This window comes from Neomonachus schauinslandi, chromosome 12 (genome assembly GCF_002201575.2).
Source record: "Neomonachus schauinslandi chromosome 12, ASM220157v2, whole genome shotgun sequence".
NCBI classification, from domain to species: domain Eukaryota; kingdom Metazoa; phylum Chordata; class Mammalia; order Carnivora; family Phocidae; genus Neomonachus; species Neomonachus schauinslandi.
The window spans coordinates 100,086,609-100,111,500 of record NC_058414.1 but is presented as its reverse complement, the minus strand read 5'-3'; the positions used below and the strand labels follow the sequence as shown (position 1 = coordinate 100,111,500).

The following is a 24,892-nucleotide window of genomic DNA, read 5'->3' as shown; positions in this document are numbered from 1 at the left end:
TTACTGCTTCAATTTCTTGGCTGGTTATGGGTCTGTTCAGGTTTTCTATTTCTTCCTGTTTCAGTTTTGGTAGTTTATATGTTTCTAGGAATGTATCCATTTCTTCCAGATTGCCTAATTTGTTGGCATATAATTGCTCATAATGTCCTCTTATAATTGTATTTCTGGTGTTGGTTGTAAATTCTCCTCTATCTCTCCTTAGCACAGTTTAACCATTTGTCCTTTAAACTAGAGTTGCTAAAAATTTTCTGTATCCTTAAAAAGAAGGAATGGGTATATATGTCCATTTATGTTTTAAAATTTAAGTGTATCAGAAATTTTCATATTAAAATAATAAAAATATTATAACTAGTTTATTTTTTTTAAGATTTTTTTATTTTTAAAGTAACTCTACACCCAGCGTGGGGCGCAAACTCAAAACCCTGAGCAAAAGAGTCACACGCACCACTGACTGAGCCGGCCAGGTGCCTGAATTATGTTTTAAATTTAGAAAACATTTATCTTCAAAGAAATGTAGAGCATTTTATATTTCTGAATTAATCTTGTTTCCACCTGCTGAATTATGGGACTCTGCAGTAGTTATGAAGTAATTTTTCTTATGTAGTAGATGTTAACATTTGTAAATAAGAATTTTTCTCATTTGCAGGTACAGATTTATGAATTAGAGGAACATAAGATTGAAACATGGAGGGGTAAGCACAATTGGGCGTTAAAAATCTTTTAATATCAGGAAAAAAAATGTTCTTCTTAATGTGTAAAATATGTTTTAACTTCACGGATCCTTCTCTCTTTGCTTAATAAACTACATGATTAAAACATTTCTATTTTAATCTCGGTAGTGTACCATACTATTATAAATACGATCCATTCTGTTGAATGGACATTTATGGAGAGCCTACAGCGAGTCTGTATACTAAGGCTGGGACATAAGGACGAATGAGCTCACCTGGGCCCCAGCCGCTGCCCCCAGTGGAGTCACCACTCACTTCTGAGTGTGCCTGTCCTTGCCCGCAGACATGTCTCTATATAGAAAATGCAGCAGGAGAATGCCTCCTACAACTAACAAAAGCAAGGATCTGTTTTTAAATTTAATAATTATTTCTTTACAAATTATGGAGAAACACAGAACAAATGAACTTTAAACTGGAAGATTTGGATAAATCACATGAAAAAATAACCCTTTAAAATCACAGGATCTTTTCTGAAATGGAGCTACTTTTTAAATTCTCATTCTACGACTGTGTGATTGTTCTTAGACCCATCATGCTGGATCGGTGGGGGGCGGTCACTTAGGAAGGCAGTCTGATGAACGTTGGGGGAGGGCTTGTGTAGGGGTCTCAGAGAAAAGCCTGCACAGAAACGGAGGGACCTGTAGACAGAAAAACGTTAATTAAAAATGGAAAATCTGCTTGGAATGATAAGCAATCTTTGTGAGTGGCAGCTGTGAAATCTGAACGTCCATTAGAATTCTCTAAAGGGCTAGGGGCTCTTTTAATTCCCTTTGACCTGTAAGTTTCATCGAATGATATAGTTGATTTCTAATGGCTTTATTAAGTCAAACCAAACAAACTCGGTCAACATGAAATCTGTATCTTAGCACTTGCCTATTATGAATATATAACTTAACACCAAGAGAGATACTTCTTATCAAATTCTACATAAGTAATGTAAGACCAAGATTTATATTTATATTGTATATTTACAATTTGATATTACATGGTATTCGGTAGTAATAATGGTAATGTCAAGATATTCTTGAATGATTTCTGTAGAGAAACCTCAGCAAGGCAATTAGTTACAGTGGATCTTTAGAAAGATAATTTCTATAGACTACAACGATCCCCAAGATACAGATTTTGAGCATTAGTTTGGTAAAATAAAACTTAAGAACGCTTAAAGAACAAAGTTTGTTAAAACTTACGAAAATTAGTTTTAAAGGATTTCATGAGCGCTTCATCTCTGGAGGGTGATAGTAATTTGGTAGCATTCTAGTGACCTCTGCTGGTACTGCTTTTTACATCCAATTGCTTGACTTTTCTTCTCCTTAAAACATCTATTGTAATACTGTTTTCAAATATTTAATTTTTCCACAATGGCAACATCCTGAAAACAGTTTATAAGTTGTTTAAAATAGTCCTAACTATAATTTATACAGTAGTGTTAGGTAAAGTAGATTTATTTGATTTCGGTTTTTAATCCTTCTAATTGTTATCTGTAAACTGAAGAGAAATTTATGTAATAATTGCAAACAGCAAATGTGTTACTAATTGTATATTTTCTTTCTATAAAAACAGAGCTTTATTTACAAGAAACATTTAAGCCTTTAGTGAATATATCTCCAGACGCAAGGTAAACGTGTAAAGTTTTTCTCCTTTAAAAACATTCATTCAGATTCTCGTTTTGTTTCCATGATTGATAGATTTTTTTTTTAAATCTAGATAGGGGACAGCCTCCTTTATTTCAAATATTAAACTTAATAAATTTAGAGACCATAGACTCAGCCATTGTTTGCCCAAAGGATTGATAAGAGGCTGGGAAGATGGTCATACTAAACAGTTTTAAAATCCTGATCACCTGCCGTACAAACCCTCTGGGGAGCTTGTTAATTCTGCCCATGCCTGGGCTCCACATCCGACCTGCTCGGTGGCCTCTGGAGAGTAGTGCCCAGGAATGTGCATTACAGCAGCCCCCACCCCCCACCCCCAGGGGCTCTATCTAATGTGCCCCGATGTTGAAGGGCAATCTCCGTTAGACATTGGTCCAGAGGCAGTCGGAAGAACGCGCCGCCCCTCAGTAGCGCTCTAGCACATACATTGTGATCCAGGCCTTCTGGGACAGCTCTGATACATTTCCACATTGTATGAAAATGTTCTTCAAACTCTAAGCACGAATGAGAAAAAGTGGAATACTGATTTTTATTAGTTTATTTCCAAACAACCAGGTAAACGCACCGGTCTCCTGGTTGGCGGTCCAGGAGTGGGCCGCACGAGGTCGGCCCCAGTGCGGGGCGCGGTCCACAGCTCCCTGACGCTGCTGGTGTCCGTTAGCGGTCCCAGGGGCTCGCCGCTGCCGTCCCTCGAACAGCAGCGTTAAACGCACTGCTAGAAACTTCTAGCGATCTGGAGCTGGCTCTTGTATCTGCCATTAACACAGACCAAAAAATCAAAACATTTGCTGAGATAGCCAGTTTAAAACTTTTCCAAAACACGGTTTTAAGTCAAGTCAACCTTTTATTATAAGCTATGATGTAAAAACACTGAAAATGCTTCTAAAGCAGGGGTGGTCCAGAGCGTTTTACATCTCTCTTTAAAGCCTCCTAACAACTTTGATGGCTTTTCCCGCAGCCTCTTCGACGCTGTATACTCGTTGATCAAAAATAAAATCCACAGATTGCCAGTTATTGACCCTATCAGTGGGAATGCACTTTATATACTTACCCACAAAAGAATCCTCAAGTTCCTCCAGCTTTTTGTAAGTAGTTTTTAGTGTTTCTAAAGATGTAGTTGCATCTACTTTAACTAATTTACTTCAAGTAAGTTGGCTCCTATCACCTCAGTAGGAGACATTAATTTTGGAATTGGGATTGTTAGGAGGTCTCCGTTTCTCAGCTGCAATTTCTCAACTTACTTCTATTTAAATTGTACATTCTTCAAGTTGGATTCCAATTAAAAAGCAATTGCCTTTCAGTGCAAGTATCAAAATAATAAAAACACTTAGAATTCTCTATTTAAATTAGAATATTTTATCACCTAAAGTATGAGGGCAGTAAAGCAATTTGCAAGTCAGTCTAAGAAAGTGCTGTGTAAGATAAATTGAGCCAGTATTTATAGCAAACTGCCTTATGATGCTTTATTGGTATCATGGTTTTGGAAACATTCAAAAAATACTGTCCCCAGGATTATCTTATTATAAATTGCTGTGATAGAAAAACACAAAGCGAATAAAATTTTGGCAAGAGAGTACCATGTTGGTCCAAATTCGGGCTGTGTTATTTGTAGGTTTTTTCAACTGTATTTGGAATGAGATGTCTTCATAATCATCCATAATATTGACCTCTTTGGTCAGTATTAAAAGAGGCTCAGAAGGACCAGAGTTTTTACAAGAGGGCTTTAATTTTTTTCCTTTGGATTACATGCACTGAGTTTGAGGTTAGAAGTAGTTGGTCAGCTGTGACCAGTAGGAGGCCTCATTCCTGCTTCAGAAGAGATCACATGAAGTCATTTTTTTTTAAAGATTTTATTTATTTTAGAAAGGAGGACAGAGGGAGAAGGAGAGAGAGAATCCTAAGCAGGCTCCACACTGAGTGCAGAGCCCAACGCAGGGCTCCATCTCACACCCCTGAGATCATGACCTGAGCCGAAATCACAGGTCAGATGCTTAACCTACTGAGCCACCCAGCTGCCCCATGAAATCATTTTTCGAAAGAACTTAATAGACATTAAAAATCTACATCACATTAGCTTTCCCATTTCCTTCCACACAGCTTCAGTTACGGAAATAAACTCGCATTCTGGGGTGATGCAAAGGAGCCAAGGCTCCTCCTCCCGGGGCTCTGCTTCCGTTTTGCAGGCAGAACCACAGGGGGTTTAGTAAGTGGGAGGAATCCCTTGTCCATCAAGCCAGTCCTATATTTTAGTAGTTTACGGGTAAAACTAACACTCTCCGTGGTTAAATAAATGCTAAGAAAGACGGAAGTTTACTGAAAAGCACACAGTTTAGTGGAGAGACCGTGTCGGGAATAGTTAGGGACGTGTGGAGATGGCTGGACAGACGTCACCTCTGTCGTGCGCAGGCCTGTGCGCTGCTCGGGCCGCCACCTCGGCGTCCAGGCTGGACGGGACCCAGGCTGGGGCCGTGTATTCAGGGACCACAGGCTTTCAGCCCCTCAGAGTAAGCATTGTAAAATAACGTTAATCGTCAGAGCTACATACTCTTATGCATTGATGACGGGGCAGCTACTGTCCCAAGCACTTCCCAAGACACGGCTAATCCTCGCCTCTGCCCTCTCAGGTAGGTATATTGATTAATCCCATTTTATAGGTGGTGAAACTGCGAGGTGGAACGACTTTGCAGGTCACCGTGGGCACATGGCAGAGTGGTTTCCGCCCCGTGGCCTCTCGTGGCCTCCCTCCCCCTCCTGCCCCTCAGCTCGGAGGTGCCTGGCTCAGAGGGTTAAACCCGCCCCAGGTCTCCCAGGTGTGACGAGGTCGAGTCCAGCCCGTTTTCGAGGCTGCGCCCCTGTGGACGAGGAGTATCAGCTGGAGACAGGCCTTGGTGTTTTCTCTTCATAAAGAGTAGAGGAGGTTGTTTCTGCCAGTACCGCCTTACATTTGGGCCAATATGGTAATTAAATCACGCTCTTAGACTATGCAACGAGAGGTTTTCAGATTAAAATACAGAATTTTAAATAAATTTCAGATCCTGGTTTTTACTGAATTGAGATCATTTTCTGAGAAAAAGTGGCCTTACCCGTGGAGACATTTGACAGTTAGCCTAGGCGTACAATATGGAACAGGGGTTAACCTGCATCAAGATGGGCTAGATGACCTAATAGGTCTTTCTTTTTTTCTCTAAATTTCTAGGATTCTCATGATTTGAATATTGATGAACTCTTTGACTTGAACATTTTGTTTCTTCTAATTGTTCATCTTTTCCTGATAATTATAAGGTACACCAGGAGGACGGAATCAACTATACCCTTTATACAAGGTGGATTTTTGAAACCATAGACCTTATTTTGTTTTAGTCAAACGTGACCCTAGACTTCTCTCTTCTGACTTCTCCCTCCTCCTCTAAAACAGCCCATGAAAAGAAAAGTGAACTTTTAAAGGTTCTTTTAATTCTGTTCAGTTGGCTTGTTCTTTGCTCCTAGTAATCACAAGTTAGAGTCCTCCAGAGGAGAGTTCAGGATGTAGGGTGGGATGGGGTGAAGACTTTCTTAGCCGCAACTCAGACCATTCCCATCAAACGCTCTGGGTTTGGAAATGTGTGGGTTCTTCATAAATAATGCTGACGGCAGGACCAGGAATTTAACATAAATAACTAAGAATAAAGGATTCTTGGGTGGCTATGGGTCTTAATTTCCAAAGAGACCTCTTGTTTCCTCTTCCATCCATGTTTTCAGTGAGTGAAAGGAAAGGGAACCTTACGATCTGTGTGTTCTGCGGTATTTTACTGAGTAGTTAATTATAAGCTTAGAATAGAAACCAGTTTGAACAAAAACTACAATTCTTATATGTAACATTTCCATGTTAATTCAGTCAGCCAGGTAGATTGGTAGAGAACACGAACTTTAATTTGTTATATGTAAGTTTTTCGTCCAAGTGTGGACATGTGAACATTAAAAAGGTCTGTTTGGGCTCTAGAGCATTTGTGTTTATCTTCCTGTTTAGATGTCTGATATGCCAAAGCCTGCCTTCATGAAGCAGAACCTGGATGCCCTTGGAATTGGGACCTACCACAACATCGCCTTCATCCACCCAGACACTCCCATCATCAAAGCCTTGAACGTCTTTGTAGAGAGACGAGTGTCGGCCTTGCCTGTGGTGGATGAGTCAGGTCTGTGGGTTTGATCATACCAGGGCCTCGGAGACCACACTTTGTCCCCTGGGGGCAAACTTACTGTTAAGTAGTCAATGGATCAGATCCGGTGGGTGGCGGGCAGGGGTTGGGGATGAAAATTTAGATAAGGCAGATCAAGTCAGCACCAAGGAGCCCTCGGGTTAATGAGAACTCTAACTGGCTTATTTTCACATCTTCCATTAACATGTGATTTCATGTTCATTTAAAGTTAGACAAGTTTGTTACTTAGCAATACTTAATTGCTAGTAAATATCTGGTTAAGATAGATTTTAAATGTTATTTTTTGTTCCTAGGACATTTTTCTAACCTCTGTTTTCATTTTTAGGAAAAGTTGTAGATATTTATTCCAAATTTGATGTAATTGTAAGTATTTTTAATTTTGTCACACCTGTCATCTAGAATGCATTTAAAACATACTTATCTGTTTGCGGTTTCCCCTAATTTAATAGCTTTTGTGGATGTGTGGATCAGAGGATTCCGTAGACTGCCCATAGTCATTGTACTTAATGTTCACTGGCTTAGCAGTGAAAAATATGTTAGTATTTTATAGTTGTCCTTTCAGTATATGGATAGTTTATCCAGCACTATAGCATGTGTAAATACTTTAAATGGTCCTATAGCCATGCACAAGACATTATATTCATTCTGCCAGCAGGCAGGTGCTGTGCACACATGAATTTGTGGATCCCTTGCTAAGGATCCCATTGTTTGCTGATGGGAACAACCATTCTAAAGAAGACAGCAAAAAGCATTCAGGAGAATGATTGAAGGTCCTATTTTTTAATCCCCAGTATAAATCGATTAGCGGTAGTGCTACATCTTTCCTCTGGCTGCTTGCTTTTCCCCATTTTAAATGTGCTTCCTTAGGGTTTTATGGTATTTCTAAGAAAGTGAACTGAAACTTTAGTAGCCCCAAATGTGCTCATCATTTTTGGCCCTAATGTTGATCGCAGTGTTAAATACTTCTTTGCAACCAGCTGTCTCAAACCCTTTTGTTTCATTTATTCTGCGTAACGATAACAAACACCCAAAAACAGGCTGATTGGAATTTGGTTGAGTAGGACCGTCTAAGGCTAAAGCCCCGTGGGTCTGTGGGCCCTGTCTGGCCTGCTCTTCCTCCACGGCTGCTCAATCCTGGGGCTCCCTCAGCGCCTTCCCAGCGGAAACCTGGCTCCCCGGGCCAGGGCACCCTGGGGCGCTTCTCACCCCTTACAAATGTTAGTCCATCTCTCCAAAGGCTTTATTCACGTGGGCTCTAGAGCCTCACAGGGTAAGAATGGGGGGATTCTTCTGTAGGCCATGCCGACGCTATGTCACAAGGGTGCTCCACGACGAAGGTCTACCTCGTAAGCTTTCGTTATTATTAATGATGAAATACTGCTAACGGCATGTGATAACCTGGCACGGTGATGAACATGAATGTTTTTAAAAATCAGGTCACTTGAAACTTACTAATTTTGGTTATGAATGTGAACTGAAATGAAAGGATATAATTCATTGTTACTTTATTACAGAACCTTGCTGCTGAAAAAACCTACAATAACCTAGATATCACAGTGACCCAGGCCCTTCAGCACCGCTCTCAGTATTTCGAGGGTGTCGTGAAGTGCAGTAAGCTGGAAATCCTGGAGACCATCGTGGACAGAATAGTGCGGGCTGAGGTGAGGCAGCGGGGCCACTCCTCCCTCCCCACCCCTGCCCCAGCCGCACTGCCCCAAGTACTCACTGGCCGGGGTGCCACGGGGCATGGATCGTGAATCGCAGGAACGGCCAGGGAAGCAGAGGCAGGTTCCGTCGGATATCATGCTTTCCCTCTCCAGAACCTCGCGTGTTGCCTGATACGTAGGTGATTTGGAAATGTTTATTGAATTGAATTGATAAGTCCTGATATCATAGTTGAATCAAACTGGTAAGAGACTTCCATGGTTTAAAAAATACATAATTAAGAAAACAAATATCCCAAGAGCTTTGAGTTCCATTAGGGTATTTATGAATTTGAAGTTAAAAATGTGTGATTATATAGTTTTAACAAAGTGAAGGATAAATCAAAATTATCTTTTGATCTTTTTAAGTTAATTTTCTCTCTTGCCTGATTTGGATAATAGTAGACAGTCTGATAACGTCACTTCCTGACCCTCAGCACTCACGTGCCCTCATACTTTACTGCATGTAGGATTTTTGGGTGTACTAAAATAAAAGATGAGCGAGATCACTGGATAACGCATCTAATTCAGTATACCCACTCCCCAAATCATTTCTTTCCTTTCTTATTAGCCAGGGATAGGAATGTTCTCCGATTTATCCCTCTCTAGGACTGAAGGATGCAGCAGTGTTCTTTCTGGAACCATCCCTGAGTAGGCAGAATCCATTCATAATGCTATGTCTGCTCTGGTACTTTTTACTGTAAATATGAGAATGCAGTCCAAGAAGAAAAGTCCCTGATAATTTTTTAGGCTAACAGGTGTTCTTAACATTACATATGAAGTAGGGGTCGCATCAGAAGACGGCCTCCCTTGCTGGAGCCGTCAGATAGAAACACAGCTCTGTTTTCATCATTGGGTACTGAAGACTTCCACCTTGCCCTATGCTCACCTGAGGGGAGTCCCCAGCCCCCATTCACTACTGTGGCTTTTGAAACACATTTCACTAGCATCTCAGTATGAACTCTTAACTTTTTCTACTTGAATTTAATATCCATCAGTCTTGTTTTCCAAAGAGTTTTCATTGACTTAGGAATACATCTTAACTTTTAATAAGGTCCTTAGAATTACGTGCCTTTTGAAGATCATAGGTAATGATCCTATTTATAAGGACAGTGGACATCCATATGATAGAGTCCCTCGTAACAGTGAAAAATGTTCTAGAAGAGTATTTGGTTGATATAAAAAAAAAATTAGCAATGTATTGCTAAGAGAAAAAGCCAATTACTGTATATAGTATGATTTTATTCATTTATATGCATATATGTGCAGAAGAGAGGCTAGAAGGACCCATAGCACAGTACTAACTGGCTGTTCCCAGGTGGCGGGGTTCTGGCTAATGTGGAGAACACGGGGAGTGCAGGGCTCCTCCATTCTGAGCTCTCTTGTTGGAGCATATATCCCTCAGGTAAAAGAAAAAAGGTAATTGGCTTGTCCTTTCAGTTCATCTGGCAAGCAAGCAGATATTTCTTTGTAATAGGAAATGGGTCATTGAGGAAAATAAAGATGTAATTCAATACTTTTCTCATTATGCATCTTGACTTTTTTCCCCATTAAATTAATTTCTTGGGGCACCTGCGTGGCTCAGTTGGTTGAGCGACTGCCTTTGGCTCAGGTCATGATCCCAGGGTCCTGGGATTGAGTCCCACATCGGGCTCCCTGCTCGGCGGGAAGCCTGCTTCTCCCTCTCCTCCCCACTCAGTGTTCTCACTCACTATCTCGGTCTCTCACTCTCAAATAAATAAAATCTTTAAAAAAAATTAACTTAAAAAAAAAATTTTCTTTCACCCAATGACTCCTTACTGGGGGACCAAGGCCAATTTTACCTTAAATACAGTTGTTGGAGAAAGGGCATACAGTATCAGCAATGATTTATTTATATGACATAAATACCACACCAGCTTTTTGATACCCAGGAATATTCACTAGTTTAGACTCAGCAGCAAATGACAAGAAAATGTTTTTGGTGGTCATTTCTGCGTGGTAGAATTAATTCTTTGGGTGAGATGGCCACCCCTTGACCTTCACTAGTTCAAAAGAGAGTTATTTAATTAGCATTATTGATCGTTAACAAAATATGTCTCATAGACGATAAAGCATTCTCTGATCCTAGATATAAGCTGTTATTTTAATTTATAAATAATTGTATTGCAGAATTATTGAAGACCCTATAGTTTTTTTAGAGAGATTTTTCAAGTTTAAGTAATCTCTACACCCAATGTGGGGCTCAAACTCAGGACCCGGAGATCAAGGGTTGCATGCTCTTCTGACTGAGCCAGCCAGACTCCCCTAGAAAAACTTTCAAAAGTCATGTCATGAAAAAGAACAAAGTCATTTTTTTTTAACCCAAAGCAAGCTAAGATGTGAAAAGCATCCCCAACACAGTATCAGAGACAAATCTAAAAACAGAATTTCCTTCCCTTTCCATCTCCTTCCTGTGCCCCCCACAGTGTGTGTGTGTGGGAGGGGGGGGTAACTGTTACATAGGGAGAAGAGGATCATCTCCAGGGTAACCAGCAGGTGTGTGGCTGCCTCAGGCCTAAGTGCTAAAGCTTGGAAGTCAGAGGTGCTCAGAGAAGCTTGATGCCTCCTCACTCCTTTCCTGTGTTAAGGATGCTTTGTTAGAGTAGTACCTCTGGCCATTCGCTTATAAAAGACCTGAGTAGAACATGAGATGTGAATATACTCTATTTCACTTTATTATAGCTCATTTATCCTCTGAACCATATGAACATATTAATATATGAACTTCGTGGAGAAAAGACTATAAAACAATGAACTGTGACCTATTCTGTTCCAGCTCTCACTTGGATGTCTTTCCATGTAAATCAGTAGTGGATAGTTACTAGAAACTGAAATACTACTTTAAAAATGTAAAAACTTATGCTTAAGAGAGTATTATGACTACATCGTAGTTCATGTTTTGGGTTGTATCATTCATATGTTAATATTCTAAAATCTGAGAATAGCGGGACGTTAGCTGGCAAATTTTTCCTACAAGTAGTTAAAGTCAGCATTGCATTTTAACTTTAGAGCCTAAGACCTTTCATGGTTCTGGACACGGTTTCTGTCTCTTATACGTGGGATGTATTCCTTGTATAGTATATGAAAGACGTATTTGCTAATACCCATTGTAGGTAGAACCTTCTGTAAACTGACAGGGGAGCTACTTGTCTCGTTTGCAGGTGCATCGGCTGGTGGTCGTGAACGAAGCAGATAGCATCGTGGGTATTATCTCCCTGTCGGACATCCTGCAGGCACTGATACTCACGCCCGCAGGTATGCGTGCCGCCTGCCGGCCCTTCCCTTAGCGCACAGGCCGAGCGGGGAGTAGGGCAGGCGCCTCCAGCCGCTGCTTCTCCAGCACCCACGCCTCTGGAAACCCCGTGCACTTTCTGTCTGGTTTTTCTTTGTAGTTTTACTGTTCTAGTTGGGTGAGAGAGAAAAGTTTATAGAAAGTATTCTTAGCATCCTATCCACGACCACAGTGCCTGAATAATTGAGGATTCGTTGCCAGATTCATAACCTTTTCCATTAAAAAGCTAAGATCTCTTTGGAAATTACATCAACTAGCGAACAGCACTGGTGGCTAATCTCGTTTTCTGCCAGATCAACTCTGAGCAAGCGCTCACCGCAGTCAGGGAGCATGCAGGGAGATGGGGGAGGGGGCTCCAAAAAAAGAGGGGTTGGTGTGTCCTGTGTGCCATGTTTAACAGTGAGGGGTGGGCTGAAGGGTCCGATAACCACCAGCCCTCTTTCTCCTCCCTGCTTCTCCCCTTCCCACCCCCATTAAGTACAAACAGTCCAGCCTGGGGCCGGACTAAGCTGTGCCAAGACAGGCCAAGACCACAGACTAAGTCACTTCTGAGAGTTTGAAGTGTGCATATACTAGAGTATTGATTTTTCTTGAGTTCAGAAACCAAACTAGCCAAGACTAGGTTTCAGTTGGTTTATAACCTAAAGATGCTCATCTGAAAGGAATCCGTGGCACCAGTGAGAAACAGCCCATCCACGATGTGAGAGCAGCAACACCTGAGGGCCGTCCATGGAATCAGAAACTCTAGAGCTGGGGCCTCGGACAGTCACTTTCAATTTCAGCTCTTAGGGAACCTGAAACTCACGATAATCTTCATAATCATGAAATAGTGATAAAATGACTAAATGAATATGAGACTGTTGACAGCATTATTTGTAATAACCCCAAACTGGAAATAACCCAGACACCTAGCAGATGCAGCAGATTGCATGACGTTCGTTCTGTGGAATGCCCCACACAGAACTGACCATGAACACACATTGCTATATTCGACCTCACACACGTGACATCGAGCAGAGGAGCAAGAGCAGTCCAGGGAGCGCGATGACGCTAACCTGCAACTTCCACAGCTCCCTCATGCGCGGTGGGAAAAGGCCTCCTCAAGAGCAGACTCCTCCTTGCAGGCACGTAGCTTCGCACCTTCAGAAAAAGGCACCCTTTCCCCGGGCAGCAGGCCTGGGCCAACGCACACATGTGCCCAACAGCGTCAGCGAGAATTTCAGCCCTCCTCTGTCCTGTGGCCAAGATTCTTCGTGCATTACAAACTCAAGAGCAAACAAGTCAAGTTCTTCACCGTCTTTATGCCTAGTGTCACAGGCCATAAGAATGAGAATGTTGCCTGGGGCTCCTGGCTGGCTCAGTCACTAGAGCATCAGACTCCTGATCTGGAGGTTGTGAGTTCAAGCCCCACATTGGTATAGAGATTACTTTAAAATAACTTTTTGAAAAGTTTAAAATGAGAATATTGGGCTGCATGAGTTTACATTTCCATCCACATTTGAGATTTTAAAAATTCTAAGTCCCTAATACTCTGTGGGGAGGAGCCCTGTTTCACAGCCAGAATTTGAAATGTGCGTTACCACAGAAATAACGTTCTAAAGATAGTAGTTGAATTAGAATTCTCTACAATGTAATGTGTAGAACACTATTTAGGAAGACGCTCCGTGTTCCTAATAACTGGATGACAAGTGAACATTTGGAGCAGAACTCTCCTGGAACACAGGGCCGGCCCGCCTCGGATCAACAGCCCTTGAGACGCTCACACCGTGAGGGACGGCGCTGTGTAAGCATCAGACGAGTGCAGCCCGATGTGCCTGATTCCCCGCCTGCCCTCCGAGCTGCCTGAGTGTGGGCAAGCTGCTCAGCTCGTGTAGCCTCTGCCCACGCAGCTGTAGAGCAAGCGGCCCGACACAGGCCTGCAGCCCTGCAAAGATACTCTGAGTTGAAACCAAAACCGTGCACGAAGCGGCTTGTGCGCGACGAGGCACCATCCGTACCCAGGGGCTGCGCCGCCGGGTGGGTGTTCACGGACTAGGCAGGAAGAGGCACTTTTAGAAAGCGGCCACTGTTAGGCGAATAAAAGGTACCAGAGGTCATTCTTTTCAACAGCTGACAGATGCAGTCCTCCACGGAGGATACCGACTTGCCGTCATAAGTTTAGCAGCAGCTAAAGTAAAACTTAGACCATCCAAAGGAACCACATATATGCACACACACCACCAGTGAGTACCTGATCTGGAAGCAGGAGCTACAACTTGCTAGCCCCTTGTTTTTATAGGTTGTTAATCTCTTTCCAAAGTCGTTTTGTGCCTGAAGCTAAAACAGGAGAAGCTGCTGTGATGAGAAAAATGGTAGCGCTCCCACCGGCCCATTTGGAAACGTGCCAGCCAGATAGGTGTTCTGTGCAAATATCCACAAATGTTATGCTTTTTAAAAACATTCTCATGAGTCTGTACAGGCGCACTTCAGAGATACTGTGGGTTCGGTTCCAGACCAATGCAATAAAGCGAATATCGCAATAAAGCAGATCCAAGGAATTTTAAAACGACCACGAGCAGGCCTTCACTGGAAAAGCCCTCCCTGCAGACGGGCCACCCGCCCCCGGAGCTCTCAGCGGGGCCGTCTTCCTGCCGGTGGAGGGGGGGGCGGCGCTGGCGGCCGCTGAGCCCCCCCCCCCCCGGGTGCTGGGCGCTGGAGGCCGGCGCGGCCGCGCGGGTTCCCCGGACAACCGTGCAGTTCCCCGCACCGACGGCTCGCCCGGCAGCGCGCTTTCTCCGCGGCGGGCGCATTTCCCCCCCAGGACAGCTGCCTTCGGAATGGGAGTCGGTCCTCTCGGGCCCCGCCGCCGCCGCATCAGCTGAGCCTCTGTCACGCGCCGGATCCTTTGTCCCCCCGGGAGGGGACTCGGGAACCCCCGTGCTTGGCTCGTCCCGGAGCAGCACCTGCTCGGCCGGTCCCGTTTGCTCCTGAGCTTGCGGCACGTCGGTCCCCGCTTCAGGCCGCGCTCCTCGTCCTGTTCTCCTGCTGCCGCTTCGTCGTCCCGGTTCGAGAGCACGGGCAGAGCGGACTTAGCCTCGTTCTTGAGCACCCGAGGGTTTTCAGAACGGCCCTGAGCGCCGGCTTCAAGTGCAGGTCACCGGCCGCGTTAGCCCCTCAGGAGAGGGCGGCCTGTCCCGCGGAGCTTGGCCGCCGGCCGCTGCCTTCTCTCCTACTTTAGCTGCTGAACTGTGTCAGGGACTGGGAGGCTCGAGGAGAGGGATCGGGGAAAGGCTCGTCAGTGGAGCAGTGAGCACGCACACATTTATTAAGCTGCCATCTTGTATGTGTGGTTCGTGGTGCCAACAATTAAAACAGTAACCTCAGACATCACTGAGGGGCGCCTGGATGGCTCAGTTGGTTAAGCTCAGGTCATGATCTCTTTGGTCATGGGATCAAGTCCCGCATTGGGCTCAACGCTCAGCAGGGAGTTTGCTTGAAAGATTCTCTCCCTCTGCCCCTCCCCTGCATCTCTCTCTCAAAATAAATAAATCTTTTAGAAAAAGATCACTGATCACAGGTCACCATAACAGGTAAAATAATGAAAAACTTTGAAACACAGTGAGAATTCCCAGAATGTGACAGAGACACGGAACAAATGCTGTTTGGCAGACGGCACCAGTGGCTGGCTTGATGCAGGGCTGCTGCAGACCTTCAGTTTGTAAGAACAGACTGCTCTGCAACGTGCAGTAAAGCGAAGCACAAGGAAGGAGGTTCTGTGTGACAGCAGCACCGTGCGCCTTCACTAAAACACATGCGTCCCTTTTAAAAATGCTAGCAGTTCTGCTGCTAGAACCCTTTTTTCTTTTTTTCAAACTAAATCTTGCATATTTTTTTTTAAAGATTTTTTTTTTTTTTTATTTGAGCCAGAGAGAATGAGAGAGAGAGCAGGAGAAGGAGGAGGGTCAGAGGGAGAAGCAGACTCCCTGCTGAGCAGGGAGCCCGATGCGGGACTCGATCCCGGGACTCCAGGATCGTGACCTGAGCCGAAGGCAGTCGCTTAACCAACTGAGCCACCCAGGCGCCCTAAATCTTGCATATTTTGACTTCTGACATGGTAACACAGATTCGAAGTGGGCTGCTGTGACTGCAGGTGGGGGTGGGGCGCTTGGAGCCACCTGCTTGTCTCCTGTCCCCACCTCCCGACACCTAGAGCATTCTCCTAAGGCACTGCAGAGTATGTGTGAAGACCACCAAGCCGGGGGGCAGGGTGGGGGGGGAACCACTGCTCCTATGTGTAGGACAGGCCCAGCTGCGACGTGTTTTTCTGTTGCTTTGAGACTTTCATTTCTCCATCTACCAACAGGTGCCAAACAGAAGGAGGCGGAAGCTGAATGACCACTGTGAGTGGAGAAGCCCTTGGAGGAGAACCTGAACAGAGATTCTGGGTCACGCTTTGCCTCATGAACACTGACCGTGACAGAAGACAGTCAAATGGCTAAGAATGTATATCAGGGTTTAGTGATGGGTATTTTTTCCAGTGATATTGAAACTGAGCATAAGAAACAGAGTTTATGTGTTTGAAGATTCAGGCTTGCATTAAAAGACTGTTTTCAGACCTTTGTCTGAACGATTTCAAATGCTGTATGTTATTAAAGTGCACTGTGTCCTGAAATTTTTATTACTTTTCATTTCAAAGAATTCACTGGTCTGTAACAGGTAATATGACATAAGGCGAGTGCATGGCCTCTTCAGACCTAGTGCCTTATGTCAGAACACGCGATACGTCATCACCGCGGCCCATGGCAGCTGGAGCCACACGGTGCTGGGGCGTGAAAGTCTGTGGACCTTTACCAAATCAGTCTGTTTTCATTAGATTTGTTGAACAGTTGTAATTTGGATATAAATAATTACTTTATAAAACTTTAATGACAGTTTTATGTTTTAAGTGTCTGTTCTGAACTATGATGTAAACAAAACTGCTCCACAACAGCTTTATTTATTCTTACTTTCATGCAATTTTTTACACATCGTGGTGGGGAAGCTTCACCGTACCCATTAATAAACCATTGGTTGTTATTTTTAAATGGCAAATTTCTCATTTAAGTTTGCATCTGGAGAGGATAGGACTTCTAAAATAGCCACTGTTAGGTTTTAAAAGCTGAAGTGTCTGAAAGCACGTGTGGAGACTGGAAACAGGCAGCGGTTATGAGGAAACAAAAGTGCCGGGAAGATGTCTATTTTTTTCTTGTGTATTGAAATGTAAAATCATGATGTTTGTATGACTGCTGATGCGACTGTTTTTGTAAATTTTATTGTGGCATATACAGTATTGTCATATGGTTGAAAAGAAACACAATGTTTCCTAATGTAAGTGCTCTGAAAATGTCGACACTGTATATATATATATATATATACATATATATATATATATGAGTATAGTTTGATTTTTTTTGTTTTGGGGTTTTTTTTTGGCAGATTGAAAAATTAAAATAAATCTTATTATCGACCATTTTGTTAAAGAAGTTCTTTAAAATACCATGTCTTTCAGCACATATTAAAAATCCACATGCAGTTTCCCATTCAGGTATTTCTCCCCAAATGAAGAACATGAATTCTCGTATCCCTTTTTCCATCATCAGAAAAAAAAACCCTTAACGACTTGATCCATAAACTTTACCTCTCTCCATTATTAAGTAGAATATAGTTAATGAAAAACTGGTGTGCAGGTTGTCGTGTACCGAGCCGTGACTTTTTTCATGTCCTGAGAGGCCGAATATGAGAGCGTATGGGTCCGTTTCCCCGGAGGAACAACTGTGGTCGTGACTCAGGTTAATGGTAATGTTTGGGAGAGAGGAAGAAAGGCACAGAGCCCCTAAGGCACAGTTTTGAAACTCAAAACCGCTGTTTTCAGTCCACCACGGTCTGTGCGGCGCACACGAGTGTGCACGAGTGCCCCGCGCCAGAGTTTGGGCCACACCTGCAAGTGTGAGCCTGCACAGCAGCCTGAGTGGACCAGCCACTTGCCAGGTGGAGAGCTGTTATCCAGGAGCTGTTTCCAGCAAGTGAAAAAAGACTGGGTTCCGTTAAGTGCCCTCTCGGTGCCCTTCTAGAAGGAAGGAAAAGTGCTACTTTAGCGAGATGAAGGAAGGATTCTAAGGGAAAGGCCTCACTGACCTGAGAGAATCCACCTTGGCACCGTTGCTGGATGACCCTCAGCTGTTTTCAACACCTGCTCCGCGGGAGGCTCGAGGGGACCCCCTGCGCCGCGCGCTCACTGCCACTGGCTGGGCCTGCCCCCTGCCCCACCCCCGTCCCACCGTGGCCCTCACACCAAGGAGGAGCTCACGCACCCAAAGGCTTGTGAGCAAATGAGTGATGAACATGAAAGAGCATATCAACGCTAACCACATCTGTTCCAGAAAGGAAGGGCATCCATACCTTTTATATTCTAATCTCTAAGAAAAACTAAACAGATTTACTAAACCAATGACATTTCCTAGATTCTCCTACAGAAATGCATGAGCAGACAATCCTCTTAAACCACTGGTTCTCAACCAGGGGAGATGCTGGAGCCTAGGGCACATGTGGCCAAGTGGAGCCATTTTTGGTTGTGACAACACTAGAGGTGGGGGGTGGGGCATGTCCTACTGGCATCTGGTGGGTAGAGGCTACAGAGGATGGTCCCCACGACACAGTATCCAGCCCAAGATGTCAGTAAGGAATGAGCTTAGACACTCTGCCCTAAACAAGTATAATCTTCTGGGTATTTTGGTTATATTTGTTACTTCCTAACTGAATCCATCTGTCTTTGGGGAAGAAAAACTCAGCAGGCAGCCTTTCTGGGAAGGGAGACAGTCAAAATAATCCACAGGTGGATTCCAAAGGATTTACTTCCAAAGCTCTTTCACCAAAAAGAAAATATTGCTTTGCATAATAGCGCTCTCAGGAGAAAATTCCAACCCGGAGGGAAATACTTGGAAAATACGTTTCACTTACATACACATAGCCTGATTTTATTTCTTGGACTTAACACACTGCACAGAATTTACCTTAGACATCGACCGAAGCAAGGGCATGGTACAATTATCACCTGGCTCTCAAAGGTACCTAGTTCCTTCTAGAACCTTCCGTGCTTGAAATACTGCTAACCTCCACCTCCAAGAACTCACAGATGGGAATCTGAAGACTCGCTGAAACGCTGCTCTGATTTCAAGTATGGGCTTCCCTCTCTGGAAAGCCCGCATCACAATCACCTACTCTCCTCTGACACCAGAGCCTAAGGGGCACCTCCGTCTGTCTGGTAGGTTGGAGATGCAGGACTGGTCTCACAGCTGCCCCCACTCGCCAGTGTCGGGAGCTTCTGGCCATCTCCCATCCCCTGCTCCGGCAACCAGGAGACTGGTCACCACAACAGTCCCAGAAGGCAGGGAAACACCCCTCCTCCCAGCCCCAGGGAGAAAGGCTTCAGATCCTCCTGCAGGGGCAGAGCCTCTCCCCGCCAGCCGAGCGCACATGCCTGGGAACAGGTCCCTTCCCTTCCTTCATGCCTCTTCCAAGCTGTGCTGCGGAGGCCTGGGAGAAATAAGAAGTGGCCCGAAGCCTCGCCCTGGGCTGCTTAGGGCCGTGGCCTCAGCTGTAAAGACCAAGGGAACCGCAAGCTGCTGCCCACGAGCCTTGGCGACCTCCCGGCCAGCAGACCCAAGGAGAGAGAGCAGGCCCCTGCCTGTGGCCCACGCACACCTGGCGCCCTCCTTGCTTTGGCTTCCTGGCCAACAAGGCTCCCCAAGCCATGGGGTCAGCTCCCTTCAGGCCGCGAGGCCTCCCCACGGGCTGGCCAAGGGGATGGGGAGAGGGTCACGCTCAGGAGACCTTAACCTCTATCTGCGGCCCCAGCCCCCAAACTCCTGCCCAGTCACCACCTTCTCCGAAACACCCCGCAGGCGCCTCACGTGGGACTCGCTGTCCTCACACACGAAGCAGAGATGCTGGCAACCTCCGAACCTTCCGGGAGCTTTTTAATCCTCCTCCTTTCCTTCCCGCCCCTTGAAAAGACCATAAAGTGGCAGCCTTTCTGACAGCCTTCGAATGCATCCAGACTGATAAGCCCCAAAAGCTGACCCTTCCAATTTACATTCGTCACAGCTGTTAAGTTGCATTTTTAAACCAAAACTCTCATCATCTTGGGCACCTGGGTTGCTCAGTGCTTGAGCGTCTGTCTTCGGCTCAGGTCGTGATCCCAGGGTTCTGGGATAGAGCCCCACATCAGGTGCTCTGCTCAGCGGGGAGTCTGCTTCTCGCTTTCCCTCTGCCCGCCCCCCTGCCCCCGGGCTCGTGCTCTCAGTCTCAAATAAATGAATAAAGTCTTAAAAAAAAAACAAAACTCTCATCATCTCATTTCACTGCTCAAAAACCATCATAGGCCCCACAGGAGTGGGGACCAGGCCCCTGCAGCCCTCTCCTCCTACTGAGCCTCCCATGCACCTGCTCCCTGCCCTTCTCAAAGCACCAGGCCTTGCACACCTGCCCACCAGCCTGAACTGGTCCCCCACCTCGCTTCCCACCTGCAGACATTCAACCGCTTTCTCTGGGGCCAAATCAAAAGCTACCTCCACCGTGGAGGCTCGCAGGACTCTCCCCACCTCACAGACGGATACCTCCCCACTCCGACAATGGCGAGCCACACTTCCGGAGGCCTGGTCCACCCTGCCTCCTTCCTGGATGGCGGAGGGTTGTGCTCGAGGCCCCCTGGCACCTGGGGACAGAAGATGTGCTTCTCAGTACTGCCCTGCGCACCAGGAAACTGTTGTAAAACCCCTCGCCTTTCCTGACCTGGCTTTTCCCTCTGTCCAGTTACTGAGATGGACAAATACGTGTGCACACGCATACTGTCACGTGTAAGGTACCCCCTGAACGTGGAAGGACCTGCCAGTGTTAGCAGCAGGCCTTGTCCTCACTGATGCTGCAGTCCCCCGAGTCCCTCAAGGAAGGGAAGGGTATCCCACTCGTCTCCATACTCTTACACTGGCTCATCTCTGGGCCCGAGAGGAGCTTCATGAATGTCCGCCCAACGTTTGATGAGTGGTTGGTAACAGCCAGTATATCCACTAGGATCAAGGGCTGGTGACATGCTCCAAGCACGTGAAGCCGTTCCCCTAAATTGCCAGGTTACTTCATAAAGGTAGAGAGGCGCCGCAGAATATGGAGTGTCATCTATAAATTCCAAGGCAGCCGTCTTCTCTGCCTTATGCTTTAACATTTGAGTTCTGAAGGCAGGCTCCTGAGGGCGTGCGCCCTGCTCCCTGACACAAAGGGCACTTCCTTCTCAGAGGAGGGGACGTGGATGCCCGCAGACCCCCCACCACCTGTGAGCGGTCACAGCAGAGGGCTGCCCCGACTGGTTGGGATAGTAGAGCATGGAACAGCACAAGGGCCAAGCTCCCTTCCCGTGGGAGGAGAATGGAGAAAAGGACAGCCACGCCTGTTCAGAGACAAAAATGAGGCTGGCTTCAGGAGCTGGGAGTGGAAAAGACCAGAGAGACATGAGCACCAAGAGAGCCCTTCACACCTCCAGAGACGCAGAGGATTTGATAAGCTCACTCCTGACCCTCTTAAAATCCAGAAGCAGCCATTCCATATTTTGAGAACTCCCATGTACCATCTTTCTCTGCACCTTGTCTTCTTTTTAACAGCTGAAACAATTTCCAGAAACTTCCAAAAAAAAAAAAATGCTGTTTGAGGAACAGCCCTTGGGATAATTCATAATCAGAAGTAGCGGGTGGAAGGAGTTGGCAGGTGGAAGGGGGTCAGGTGGATGGTCCCTGGTTGGGGGATTTCCAATAAACCAGCCTGGAATGACGTCATCCCTGTTACTTTCCAGAACCACATCAAAGAGAGTAGTTGTTTAGTAGTGATCAATTAGAATTCCCTATTAATTAATTTATTTAGCAACTATTATGCTGTGCACAAAGCACCTATCACGGGCCAGGCACTGTCCGAGGGGTCTGGGCCACATCTGTGAACACGACAAATCTCAGCCCTCAGGAGCCCTAGCGCACAGGGTGAAAATTTTTAAAGTAGAGCAACATCACAGCATCTTAAGGTTTTTGCTCCAGCGATTTTCTCTCCCTGGAACAGCACCCCCCCCGCCGGGCCCGATTTCAGCTCAGCCACCTCCCTCACCGCACCTTCAAGTCTCGCTGCGACCTCGCCTTCTGGATGAGGCCGCTTCGACCACATTCTATTAATAACTACTAGCACCACAAATAACAACGCAAAGGACAAGAGGGAGGAGAAGCTACAAACCAGGGGGTGCATTTCCTGCCAGGCACTCTCGGATCCTCACACAACATCTGAGGTAGTCTTTATCGGCTCCGAGGTGGTAACCTGGCCAGGCTGGTACCACTTGGAATTCGAGGACTTTGGGGCTTGATAACAGGCCTCATTCCAAAGCCCATGCTCTTAATCCCAGTTCTAAACAGCTACTGCGGGTTGAATTGTGTCCCCCAAAAAGACTCGCTGAAGTCTTCACCCCCAGTACCTGGGAATGTGGCCTTATGTGGAAACAGGGTCGTGGCAGATGTGATCAAGCTCAGTGAGGTCACTGAGTAGGGCAGGCCCCAATCCCATGACTGAAGGCCATGTGACGACAGGGACAGACTAGTGGCTGTGACAAAGCTGGGCACCTAGCAGGTGCTTGAAATGGTCCATAATAAAAAGTTGTTTTCAAAACTTTACCAAAAAATTTTTACAAAAGTAAGCCATTTGCTTTCCTTTTAAAAGTAATTTTCTCTTAGCCTAGACATATTAAAATTAAAACACACAAAAGGAAAGATATAACTGAGAATAAAAAAGCAGACATGTGGTTTCTCGGATGGCGACAGAGGTTCATTTTCTGGTACCGTGAAACCATTTGTTAGAAATAGGGCATACTCCTATTCTTAGCACACTGAAAGGAAAGTTGTCTTCAAAAGTAACCGTATTATAGATTCCAGGCATCTTAACACAACACTTAGTGATGAATAATTAAGATTTGTTCATTATACTTGTGCATCTGATGGTTCTACTTATTATACTATAAATTAGTTGACCCAAATGCTATTTTTTGAAATAAGCTTTTTTTAAGAACTGTAAACAGTTTTTAAGAGAGAACAGTGTGTACTTCTATTATTTGCGAATTGCCTGGAGGAAGAGTGCTCCCCACTTCTGCTGGTGAAACTAAGATGATAGTGTGAGCCATCAGGGAGCACAGCCTGCAGGGTAGGGAAATGACAAGCCGGCCTCCCCATCACCCCCCACTCCCCAGCCCCCGCCAGAAGCTTCATCTGCGGCTTTGAACCCCCCTGCAGACCCACCGCCATTTTCAGGTGGCCGTCACTGGGTCAAAGAACACAGACCTGGAGGAAGCCCTGCTCCTCCAGTCACCATGAGATCCCCCAGCCTCTTGCTCAAGTCCCTGTGAGCACCCCGCGCCCCAGCAGTCCCTCAAAGTCTGACCCTCCGGCTGCCCGGCCTCCTCACCCAGCCTGACTCCACCCCTGTCCTCCTGAAAAAGCCCCACCCCGCCGCACCCCACAGGGCCCAGACTTCCCCCACCCCATCCCACCCCGTCCTGCCCCCCCACATCCTGCATGGCCCTGGCTGAAACCCCCTCCCTGCCCCTCCCCCTAGGGCCCTGGCCGGCCCCCAGCTGTCTTCAGGTGCCTAGTTTTCCATCATCTACTATTAATTCGTCTCCAAAGTCTCTGCAAGAAACACTAGTCTCCTCACCCTGAGTTCAAAAACGTGGGGTAACCCATCTGTTCCCTTTTTCTTAGACATATCACTTACGGGCCGTGCAGTCCTCCTGCATCCATCTGGATCAATGACTTTTCTAGACCTGCTGCCCAGCCAGATGCTTGCCAATTTTCTTCTTTCCAAAAACCAGCATTTTACTTTGTTAATAATACTTAATTCTGGGGGTGCCTGGGTGGCTCAGTCGGTTAAGTGTCTGCCTTCGGCTGGGGTCATGATCTGGGGGCCTGGGATTGAGCCCCTCAGCAGGGAGCCTGCTTCTCCCTCTCCCTCTGCCACTCCCACCCCCTGCTTCTGCTCTCTCTCTGTCAAATAATAAAATCTTAAAAAATAATATTTAATTCTCTTTTCTATATCTTTCACTTCAGCTCTTTATTTTTCCTTCCTTCTGCTTTCCTTAAGTTTATTATATTCTTGTAACTTCTTAAATGGGTCACTAAACTCAGTAATGTTCAGCCTTTTTTGGTTGTTCTAATGTAAGCACTTAAGGTTAACTTTTTCTCTTTTATGGCATCCCATAGGCCTCCATTTGTAGCATTTTTATTATCAGTTTAAATAGTTTCTAATTTTCTTTATGATTTCTTTTTGACCCATGAATTATGCAGAAGTATATCTCCTACTTTCCAAATGGATGGGGTTCTCTATGTTTTGTTATTGATTTCTAGCTTGATTGCATTGTGGTCAGAGAATGTGGTCAACAGAAGTTCTTGGAAATGTGTTGAAGCTTGCTTTATGACCCTCTACATGGTCAATTTTCATAAATGGCTTATACGTGTCTGACAAGAAGGTATATTTCTTTTCCTTTGTTGAGAGCAATGTCCTACAGGTGGTCATGGAACAACTCTGTTAATTCTGCTATTCAAATCTTTTCTGTCCTTACTGATTGTTAAAAATGACCTCACCTATCAACTACTAAAAGGTATTAAAATATCCTATATGATTTCAATTTCTCCTTGCAATTCTGCCAAGTTTTACTTAACATATTTTGCATAAACAGAATGTTATTGGTTACGTAAAAGTTAAGAACTGTAATATGTTCCTGGTGAACAAAAGCTTTCACCATTATTTAGAGACTCTCTGTCCACAGTAACGGTTCTGCTTTAAAACCTATTTTATTTTGTATCAATGCAGCTTCACAGGGTTTCTTTCAGCTGGTATTTGGTTTAACCTTTTCCCAATTTTACTTTCAATTTTTCTGAATAATTTCATGAGTTCTTACAACCAGGGGGACTTAAAACCTGGAATTTAAAAAATCAGCAGGCTCGGCTCTGAGCCTGGAGGGCAAGAGGAAACGGAGTCCCCACCGTTAGAGAGAAAGCACCACAAACAAGCCCAGAGATACAGCAGAGAGGCAGCAGTTTGAAAAACGCCTGGGCCATACCAGAGGGAGCGTTGTTGTTGTCTCAGGGATCACTGGGGGAACTCCTCCAGGAACAGAGGAGCTGGCTGGCACCGTTTCCCTCCCCTGCACCCCCAAGACAAACACACGGCCACCTTCGGGAAGAAGCACCCCGCCCACACTTGC

The 24,892-nt window shown here is 45.4% G+C and overlaps 1 protein-coding gene across 3 annotated transcripts in view; it reads left to right on the top strand.

Moving 5' to 3' along the window:
• Positions 1-17,043, top strand: part of PRKAG2 (protein kinase AMP-activated non-catalytic subunit gamma 2) — a 255,974-nt gene extending 238,931 nt beyond the window's left edge. For all 3 annotated transcript variants that reach the window (XM_044920129.1, XM_044920130.1, XM_044920131.1), the window contains 8 exons: positions 647-692; positions 2,295-2,349; positions 3,345-3,471; positions 6,393-6,558; positions 6,908-6,945; positions 8,097-8,243; positions 11,468-11,561; positions 15,941-17,043. In XM_044920129.1, coding sequence (XP_044776064.1) covers positions 647-692; positions 2,295-2,349; positions 3,345-3,471; positions 6,393-6,558; positions 6,908-6,945; positions 8,097-8,243; positions 11,468-11,561; positions 15,941-15,972 — 705 coding nt within the window. In that variant the 3' untranslated portion in view covers positions 15,973-17,043. The remainder of the gene's footprint in view (positions 1-646; positions 693-2,294; positions 2,350-3,344; positions 3,472-6,392; positions 6,559-6,907; positions 6,946-8,096; positions 8,244-11,467; positions 11,562-15,940) is intronic.
• Positions 17,044-24,892: the final 7,849 nt, after the last annotated feature.